General features: G+C 44.2%; 1 protein-coding gene across 5 annotated transcripts; it reads right to left on the bottom strand.

Moving 5' to 3' along the window:
• Window positions 1–1,375: 1,375 nt before the first annotated feature.
• Window positions 1,376–2,965, bottom strand: LOC148341876 (uncharacterized). Of its 5 annotated transcripts, XM_088280304.1 has the most exons (5): window positions 2,818–2,959; window positions 2,519–2,701; window positions 2,207–2,292; window positions 2,044–2,105; window positions 1,376–1,511 (listed from the first exon to the last, which is right to left on the bottom strand). In XM_088280304.1, exons 2-5 carry the CDS (start codon window positions 2,668–2,670, stop codon window positions 1,461–1,463), a joined length of 351 nt encoding a protein of 116 aa, XP_088136430.1. In that variant the 5' UTR covers window positions 2,671–2,701; window positions 2,818–2,959; the 3' UTR covers window positions 1,376–1,460. The 5 variants fall into 5 exon arrangements, 1 of the variants encoding a protein (XP_088136430.1); XR_015839652.1 differs by lacking the exon at window positions 1,376–1,511 and having other exon boundaries at window positions 1,747–2,292; window positions 2,519–2,581; window positions 2,676–2,704; window positions 2,818–2,965; XR_015839653.1 differs by lacking the exon at window positions 1,376–1,511 and having other exon boundaries at window positions 1,747–2,292; window positions 2,519–2,581; window positions 2,676–2,701.
• Window positions 2,966–10,277: the final 7,312 nt, after the last annotated feature.

The raw sequence follows: 10,277 nt of genomic DNA, 5'->3' as shown, positions 1-10,277 counted from the left end.
GCTGAAGTCAGGACTTGGGCAATTTGAATTTTAAGTAGTGTCTCTCAATGATTAACCGATTATCAAAATACTTAATATTTGATTCCAGATTAATTATAGCGGTCACTGAAGGTGTAGTGGTACACTCGACTCGACCGAGTTGTGTTTTTTACCCTTCACCTGTGCAAACCAGAACACTAAGAGCAGAGTTGTTGAACTTACATGTCCGTAGTTGAGGAACCCTTGTTTAATGGCAATTTGTTCTGCTTCCTCCCGACCTCCTGGTATGTGGACAGCTCATGTGTTGGTGTAGACCCTCTGACCCGTTGTTGGTTGCAAACTACACCAGTGTGAGCTTTCGGTTGCTTGCAGAGGGAGATGGTGGGCCCGCAGCCATGGGGTCTCCAGAAGCAGCACAGTTTACGAGTACTGCCCCTTTCCGCCAGGCTAGGACTGCCCGCGGTACTTGCCAGTGTATGGAGTGACAAAGACAGGAAAGGTCACAGCTTACCTGATGGAAAACACAGGGGGAAGGTGGAAGAATAAATACAAAAGTGCATAGTTACAAGTTTGAAAAGTAGCACGCAATAAAACGGTCGTCATCAGGCAAGAAAAGGTGCAACAATTGAATGATTAGGCTATCGTTAATGTCATGTCATTATCCTGTACAGGGTCGCGGGAGGGTGCTGGAGCCTATCCCCGCTGACTACGGGCGAAAAGCGCACAACACCCTAAGCTGGTTGCCAGCTAGTCACAGGACGGACATAGACACCGTCACTGAGTGGAAACTGAACCCACGCTGCCCACACAGCACACAACTCGGTCGAGTCTATCCATTAGTCACAAATAATTACAGTGGAACCTCGGTTCTCGAACGACTCTGAGTTCGAACAAATCGGAGTCCGAACAAAAAAATAGAGAAATTCTTGCTTCGCAGTTCGAACAAACATCAGAGTTCGAACGCCGGTATGACGCGTGAGTGCGTACGCGAGGGTGGGATGCTGAGCGGCGTACGGGTGTAGATCGCTCTCTTGCTCTCTTCGTGATCAACTGTTGTCGCGTGCGGACGTGCTGCGTTTTGCTCTCGCGTTTTATAGAGGTGTACGAAGTGTTTTAGCCCCTAATCATGCCTCCAAAGAAAGTCAGTGCAAGCAGTAAAGGAATGGTTTCGGTGTTCGAACAATTCGCTTTTCGAACAGGGTTCAGGAACGGATTATGGTCGAGAACCGAGGTTCCACTGTATATTGAAATTAGAGGACACTGCAGGGAATGTCATGGCCATCTTGACATCAATTGCGACAGAGAGCCTGAACTCGACGGTCCAATGATGCTCAACTGTTTACATCAAGAACATTGATGACTCTCATTACACTGGCAGCTCAAAGCGATTCCTGTCTGGGCAGTTGCATGTGAAGATAGCCAAGGAACTTGTTGAGGGCAGGATGGAACCACATGTATGGCGGGCACCGCAAGCAACAACACTAATGAACTTCGGAGATCCTGAGCCAAGCCACCTCCCAAATTTGGCCACCCTGCGCAAGGCAAAACAAGAGAGAAATGATTTGGCATTGGGTGATAAAAATCCAATTTTGTCGTTGCAGCTGTTAAAGTACAGTACACCTCACAGTGGGAGCATCAAAGACATTGGACTTGACAAATTCTTCTGTCATTACTGGAGTCAAACACAAATGCATGTGTACAAGACATTGTCAAAAAAAACCTCATCCAACTGTATGCTTTGATGCTACTGGCTCAGTAGTTAAGAAACTGGTGAGACCGAATGGCTCGTCCGGCCACATCTTCCTTTATCAGGGTGTTCTGACGGGAAATAACAGCTGCAGTGTCCCAGTGGTGCAGATGTTATCAGAGAAGCATGATGTTGGCGCTATCACAGGGTGGCTAAAAGAATGGTTCCATGCAGGTGCACCGGTCCCAAAAGAAGCTGTAAGTGATTTCTCTCTCGCAATTCTTGGATCTCTGGTCAAAGCTTTTACCCCACATCCCGATTTGAAGAGCTACATTAATGAGTGCTTTAAAGTCTTGCTGGGGAATCAGCATGCAAACCTGCCGCCATGCTTTGTCAGGGTAGATGTTGCACACTGCATCAAAATGATCTGCCAATGGGACTGCCTGAAAAATAAAAGACATCGTGTTAAAGATTTTTATGTGAGATCATTAGCACAACTACTCAAGTCACAATGTGTGGAACATTCAACAGAACTTCTACGTGCCATCACTACTGTGGCACTGAGTGAGTCCGAAGGTAATGACAGTTCTGGAACCCCTCTCCCATCAGAAAAGTGCAAGAAATACCTAAAAACACAAATTGCACAAGAAGACTGTATCACCATGCCAGACACAGAGGTTCAGGCACAGGAACCCGTCGAGGCGCATCAACAGATCCACACTAATGCTCGACAGTGGGTGACAGAATTATGCGAGGAGAGCAGGTCACTTGCCATGGCTGAGGGAGACAGGGATAACACCCACTTCCTCCCTGAGATTATTCCCCACATCATCAGACTGGGAAGTTACTTACCACTCTGGACAGGAGTAATGGTCCCTCTCTTCCGAAGCACCACCATCACTGCAAGTTCGGCAGCTGTTGAAGCAGAGTTCAAAAACATAAAAAATGGGCTTTTCAAGCATGAAAGCCTTCCCATTCGTGTCGACCGGTTTGTTGCTCGTCATCTTGCCTTCATTGAGGGAAACATGCGGATTTCTGCTGCAAAACAAAAAAGAGAAAAGGCTGATGTAGGTGATGCTACGACTGTCTTACGACCTGACGATGTCTCTACTACCCAGAGTGGGGGAAAAAATGTAAAAAATGATGCTGACCTTGGTGATGAATCTGATGCTGCTGCAATCAATCTTCATATTACCGAAGTTGAGAACTGGAGAGGCTTAGTAGTTCCACCCAAAAAAAGGAAGATGAGTTCATATCTCTCTCCTTGTCCTGAGTGGCTGCATGTGGATTCATCCGTGGAACGTAAATAAGTCAAGGTGCAATTGTTGAAAAATGGAAACCAACAACAGCCTGTTAAACTTTCCAAATTGAAAGTCGCTGTGCTCAACATTTGTGCATTTGATGCCGTGTTTCAGTCTTTCTTGCTCTTATTGTGACAGCTTTTCATTTGAAAAGGCTGTAAGCAGCAAGACCTGTGACAATCCATTCCTCCACTTGGTAAAAACCATCGCAACACGAGGTGTGACACAACACGTGTATTCCAAGAGGGCAGAACTCCTGAAAGAAATATTCAAGCCTGTCCACCTAACCTCTGGTGCTCTCCAAATAGATGCACAATGCCACATCTCGACAGTGATTGAGAGAGCTATGAGGAATCTTCCAAGTGTATACTTGAAAAAACAATGTTCCTCACCGTACTGCAGCCTAAGCACTCAAGTAATAAGGGAAGTTCCGCTTGTGTGTACCAACATTGCTGTCCTGCAGACTTGTGGCATGACTTATCTTCAGACTGCTGCTGAAGAAGGACTGAGCCTTCCTGACTCTACTTGCCTCCGACCAATCCAAAATGCATCTCAGTGTCCATCTACATTTAAAAAGCAAGACAACAGTACAGGAAAGGCTCTGTGTTCGGCGAATGTTTCCCACAGCTACAGTCTTGGAGAATGTTTGTGGATTGACACCGACCTTGGTACGAGTGGGACAGAAGTTGCCCTGCTTGAAATTCCCTCTAGTTTGGTGCTGCAAGAGAATATGTTTACTTTGAGAGCAGTCATAGGATTTCAAAGAGGTTTGACCCAGGATTCTCTTGGACATTATGTGGCATACTGCAGGAGGGCTGCTTTTGCCTGGGAGATGTACAATGACCTGGAAAGTGGAGTGAAAGCAGCATCAGAAAAGACAAAGATCTTCCCACATGCTTTGTTCTTCACAAAGCAGTGATTGCTTAATTGTTGCAATGTAAATAGTTTGGGGTTTTGTTTGTTGCTGTTTTCTTTACACATAAAGCTATCGTTTCACCCAAGGTTTCTCTGCAGGCTCTCATCAATTACACACGGACTGTTTTTATATTAATTCAGTTGTTCTCAAATGAGGGAATGCTTCATCGAGGGGTGTCTTTAAGTTGTTTTTATTTCAAAAAGTTCAACGGATATGTTTCAGCCTCACGTCTACTATAATTTTAAGAAATAATCACATAGCTGTAATGACTACTGATGAAATAAATGAATGAGCAGTAGAACAACACTATTAAAAGAAATAAGACCGAATTTAAAGTAATTTACAGCAGTGAAAACAGGAAGGTTTTAAGATTACTGTATGCTAGCAAAAAAGCTACAACAGTGAGTTTGACATGTTTACCTGAAGTTCGTCCGGCAACAGTTGCTTTCCAGGATCATGAAGAATGTAAAATGCGCAAAAACATACAAAACATCGGTTCATTCCAGGAACTAGTTTATAACCTGGAATTAATAACAAATACGAGTGATTCAAGTGATTGACTGAACGCGGTAGCGCGATACCGAGCTCCTTGTTCGACAGCAAAACAAAACAAACTGACGCTGGCGCGTTCCTGTTTGTGACGTCACCGCGTGAATTAAAACGTGTAATATCTTTCGAACCGGAGCAGCACAAACGAAAATTTTAACAGCACAAACGGGCACAAACGTAGCACAAACGAACGGCACCATTCCCAAGTCAATCGGATGAAAATGGGGGGCTGGGTGACGTCACCACTCGAAATTAAAAAGTGTAATATCTCTGGAACGGAAGCAGCACAAACGAAAATTTTAACAGCACAAACGGGCACAAACGTAGCACAAACGAACGGCACCATTCCCAAGTCAATCGGATGAAAATGGGGGGCTGGGTGACGTCACCACTCGAAATTAAAAAGTGTAATATCTCTGGAACGGAAGCAGCACAAACGAAAATTTTAACAGCACAAACGGGCACAAACGTAGCACAAACGAACGGCACCATTCCCAAGTCAATCGGATGAAAATGGGGGGCTGGGTGACGTCACACTCGAAATAAAACAAAGTGTAATATCTTTCGAACCGAAGCAGCACAAACGAAAATTTTAACAGCACAAACGGGCACAAACGCAGCACAAACGAAACAAACTATTTCCACCTATTTTTGCAACAAATGGGGGGCCAACTTCACGCAGGTCATTATTATTATTAATTCGTTGACCAGCCATCTCTCCTTCTGGAATGGACACTTACTTGAATGCTGAAACACAACCGGAAACAACTCACGCAAACAAATTCACTTTCCATCCAGTAGCTGCTCCCGCAACCTGCTTGACATGGAAACGGCTCTAACAGAACACACCTCAATAAACAAACACCCACTCACGACAACAAACCACATCATACAAATCAAACACCACATAATCTCGGAACTGGAATCCGCAGCGTCCATCCTGTAAATCAGCTCGAAGTCATCATCAACAAAATCAATCAACCATGAAAAATAAAGGGTTAGGGTTAACAATGAACAAATATAGCATATCATCCTCTCAGAAGGTGATCCGCAACCTGCAAAATTAACATAAATTATATAACCAACACAGCGTCTGTTCCTTTAGCAACGGCTGAGCATTCAAGCTGAAAAGAAAAAGGTTAAAAAACAAAACATTTCATGAAGTCACAATTGTCTTTTGGTCTCAGTCTCTGGCACGAATGCCATATGTAGGGTCACTGTCCAAGTTTTTCCGTCTCATAGTCGACATCGGTGTCACCTCTCATACAGTCCAAAGTCATTCACAGCTGGTACAGTTGTGTCCAGCCCTATTACCGCAATAGGCCTTCTCCATTTGACTAATTTGGTTGTCAAATGGTGCCATAAGATGTACCACTTCCAAATTATTCGTCCACACAGATTTGGTCAAGAACCGTCACCGATCAGTCAGTGTATCCCATTTGTTGAACCGCACAGCTTATGCAGTATATAGTTCCAGGTGAGAGGAATTCATCCTCTTATCTTGTTCACATCATCTCCAACTCTCAATGCACTTTTCCTTGAATATCTTCACACATGCCTCTTCAAGCATGCTACCTTTTATCAATTAAACAATTCACCGCGTGGTTGATTGACTCCCATTCTCAATATATAGTCTAAGTGTATTTCAATGGTGGCCACCCACACACACACACACACACCGCACTAGTGACTGACACATTTCCATCCTCTCACAAAACCTTTAATCACACGCAAATGAGTCATTTCACAGAATCAGAGCTAATTTTCTTCAATCAACAGCTCCAATCCACCATTACCAGTATTATTGCTTTCCCCAACTCCTTTCCAACTCATTGTAGTCCAATAGATTAGATGGATATCAAGTGCAAGACCTAATTTACCTTGAAAACAACTCCGCCTCCTCATTGGCTCTAATCTCCTCAAATTAATCCTCAAATGAACATCGAATTGTATGTTTAAAGTTCTTCCCGTAGCCTTCCAAATTACACCTATAATCCTAGAACATGGTTCAAATCCCCCCTTTTGTTTGCTTCAATTGTTAACAAAACTTTAATACCTAAAGTTGTGCTGTATCTTCAAGTTCTTCTGTTTAATACCTCTTGGATTACAACTGTTCTTTTTTCTTCCCACATCCATGTGTTTATCTTCTCATTTGTTGTCATCTCGAACCTCTCTTGCAGGTTGTCAAACTCTATTTTGTTTTGTCTTGATTTCCTACTCGTTTATTTAATTATTTGTATTTCCTCAACGTCAATTTACTACGTTCATGCCTCCCCTTTTTCTAGTTCATTTTATTGTTTTCTGTGTGTAATTCCTTGGTGTTGTCACATGATCTTAATTACAGTAGTTAAGTGTATATAATTTCTTCCTGTTTTGTAACTCCCTATAAGATTTCTCCGACTAAAAGTTTGTGGTCATTCAACTTCACTGTTCGAGCTGCAAATTGTTCATTCCTAATCAATCCACGAATGCTTTTTCCTCAAGAATTAATCTGTCTAGCTAACTATGGGAAGCCTACAATACCCCTCTTTAATGATGCCTCAAATGAACAGTTTGTTTTGTTTTGCTTTTTTATTTTTATTTATTTATTTATTTATTTTCCTTTTCCCATGCCGCTGTCAACCGAGAAAGTATTGATAGAAATGTATCGCCTAATCATCTGATCAAATCTGGTGATTTATCATTTACCACTGGCTAATTTCCAACTCTGCTGCATTAAATCCCTCTGTTAGCTGTCGCCACGTGTATATTTTCCTTCTATTTTAATGTAATTCCATATGACTGCTACTCTTCTAAGATGTAACTCACAAGTATTTTATAAATCAGTTGCCCGATACGAATAGTTAAATTGTTTCCTCTTACTAGAGTTCGTATAGTTAGATTGAGTGATTTAACAGTCCAGCCACCTGCAGACTAAATTGAAGACAGCTCAACTTCCATTACATATTCTAAGTTTCCCAATCAGGCCATTTGTACTCTGCTTCTTCCAGGCACAACTGTTTGGCAGCAGGCTGGAGCAGTATTGTCCGCTCAGAGCCATCATCTAGAATTGCATATGTCTCCAAGGATTTGTCACCGTTCCTCAGGAAGACTTTGCTGATCTTCAGCAACACCTTCCGGTTGTAGACTGGGCGGTCTGCATACAGGACTCTGTCGGTTGTGCTTACGAGGCAGCTTCCTGTTGGCGGTGAATGCGGTGCTTGTTCCTCCTCCTTTCCTCTCTCGTTCACGTCATGCAGCACAAGCAGATGTTTCCTGCCACAGTCCTTTCAGGGGGCTTTGAGCGTGCACTTTGCCGCTTGATGATTGCGTCCACAACGCCAGCACTTCTTATTGACTTTAATCCACGTCACCTTTTGTTCCCTAGTCAAGTCCTTAAAATTAGAGCAGCTGTTTAGGAAGTGCTTGTCATTATCACAATATGGGCAGTAGGCCTTTCTCCTTTCCATTGTATTTGCCTTGTCAGCTGACTGTCCAGAGGCAGGTGGGTCTGCTGCACAGCTTGATCCCAAACCTTTCTCAGTGTTCAGGAGGATAGTAGCAGACTTACTTGAAGATTTAGTAGCGCGCTTGTCATCATGCCTCTTGTTGGATGACTCGTCTCTCTTGGGGGGCGTAATGCTGTCTTCCTGGACTTCGAACTCATATTCCAGCCAATCAGCAAATTCGAAAAGGGTCGGAATGGAAACTCTAAGTGGATGGATGAATCTTTTAAAGCTGGCATTGAGGTCGTGGGGGAGTTTACTTAAAAGCCTCGAGACATGAGAGCCACAGGTTAATTCAACCTGACCTTGTCGACCCAGCTGTTCTAACATGCCCACTAGTGAGCGCACGTTGAGAGCGAATAAACGAAAGCTCTTAGCATCACCGCTACGTATGTTTGGACCATCCATTAGCGCTGCAATCCGTTGCACAGCAAGCTTGTGGGGCTGTCCATACATCTTGGTGAGAGCCAGCATCGTATCTGTGTAGGGTAGCCTGGAATTACAATAAGAGTCAGCCACCAGTGAGGCTTCTTCACACTTAAGATGATCAGTGAGAATCTGGTACTTGTATCTCTCAGTGGCGTCATGCGGTAATAAATTCTCTAAGGCTAACTTCATACGTGCGAACCCTCTGGGGTCTGGTGATGTGAGGCTGGGAATGGTGGGCTTTGGTCCTCTGTATGTGGTCTCTCTCTGTGGAACATGAGAGTAGGGCACTCGGGGGAAGGCTGAATCTCTGCCAGCGTATGAATCTTCATGCTGGGGGTCACTAGCTCTGAATGAGTGAGCGGGATGCCTTTGGCCATACATGTCAGCACGAGACGCACTTTGCGGGGGTGTGGCTGCGTAGTATGGACTATATCCTTGATCTGCGGGTGGCTGTGAAACTTTGACTTGTGAGAAGTCCTGTATCAGGTTTCCGGACGACCCGCGTGCCTGATCTTGAAGCTGTGAGTGGGCTGGATTGTCCAGTTGGCTTCTGGTCGGGCGTTGATTGCCTCCGTCAAACCCACTGCGGTATGTGCCTGGAGGTGGGAGGTTAGGAGGAGGAGGATTGGACTGTAAGGCGGTCATCAGGCTCTGAAACTGTTTGCGGAGTTCAGCATTTTCTTGGCGCATCTCTTTAAGGGCGGCATTAAACTCACTGAGTGTGTTGACATCCTGCCCCCTGGTGGTTTGCAACATGAAATGCTGAGACCCCTGCTCGTGCTCAACATCCCTCAAATTTCCCGTGTCAAAGCCCTGGCTAGCCGGTGGTGATGGGGATCTACTCGTTGAGCGCTCCGTAGCTACGTGCTCCTCTGGTAATGCTCTAGTAGGAGCAGCTGGTCTTTGGAATTTACTCAGCGCACTTGGCCCACTTAAGTCATAATCAGACATACAGGAAGGCACCAATTTCAATCGTTTGGGTTTGCCGCCAGGTGCTGCTAATTCTGAGTCCTGCATCTTCAAACAGCGATTTGCCATCCGGCTCGAAGGACCATTGAAAAATATGTAACTGACTAGTGCTGGAAGGAGTATGCAAATCGCTGTTGAGAGTCCGGTTAGAACTCCAATAATGAGGGTATGGTCTTGTGGTTCAGGTCTTTTAATAAGTTGCAGTCAAAGCACACATTTCTTGACGCTTCAATTCGTGTGGTTCTAAAAGGAAAATAATAAACATTGAACATTGCATGTTACTAATTAGCAGTGAAACGTGGATTGTACAGACAAACAAACAGTGGTATTAATGCTGTAACTTACTTGTCTCACGCACAACTCAAAGCAGGATAAATGTGGACTACAACTCAAACTTAGCTCGATAGACAGACTGACACGATTCTCCCCTCTTCCTCCTTCTTATATACACGCACGCCCACGCACGTGAGTTGGAGCACTAAACTCCGCCCTCTTAAAGGAGCCGCTGTCACAGTCTGAGCAGCCTTTTCTACACTCTGTTAATCGGAACTTTTGAGAAATGCTTTTGCCACAAACTGAGCAGGAAAAAGGTTTTTCACCACTGTGTGTTCTTGTGTGTTCTGTTAAAGTTCCCTTTTGAGGGAAGCATTTTCCACAAACTGAGCAGGAAAAAGGTTTTTCTCCAGTGTGTGTTCTTGTGTGGTTTGTTAAATGCGACTTTTGAGAGAAACTCTTGCCACAAACCGAGCAGGAAAAAGGTTTCTCTCCAGTGTGTGTTCTTGTGTGGGTTGTTAAATACGACTTTTGAGAGAAACTCTTGCCACAAACCGACCAGGAAAAAGGTTTTTCTCCACTGTGCATTCTTGTGTGGATTGTTAAATCAAACTTTCGAGAGGAGCATTTCCCACAAACTGAACAAGAAAAAGGTTTTTCACCACTGTGTGTTTTTCTGTGCCCTTTTA

This window comes from Idiotropiscis lumnitzeri, chromosome 2, assembly GCF_059441095.1.
Source record: "Idiotropiscis lumnitzeri isolate Australia: NSW breed Sydney's pygmy pipehorse chromosome 2, RoL_Ilum_1.0, whole genome shotgun sequence".
In the NCBI taxonomy this organism is placed as follows: domain Eukaryota; kingdom Metazoa; phylum Chordata; class Actinopteri; order Syngnathiformes; family Syngnathidae; genus Idiotropiscis; species Idiotropiscis lumnitzeri.
This window is presented reverse-complemented; position numbering and strand designations above follow the sequence as displayed.

What these genes read in the sequence shown, in the direction of transcription:
- LOC148341876 (XM_088280304.1), bottom strand. Translation starts at nt 2,670, where the DNA reads ATGACGAGCAACAAACCGGTCGACACGAATGGGAAGGCTTTCATGCTT. An exon ending in CATTACTCCTGTCCAGAGTG is followed by an intron (nt 2,293 to 2,518) that starts GTAAGTAACTTC and finishes TTGTGTTTTTAG; the next exon opens with GTATTTCTTGCACTTTTCTG. An exon ending in CTGACAAAGCATGGCGGCAG is followed by an intron (nt 1,512 to 2,043) that starts GTTTGCATGCTG and finishes TGCCTTGCGCAG; the next exon opens with GGTGGCCAAATTTGGGAGGT.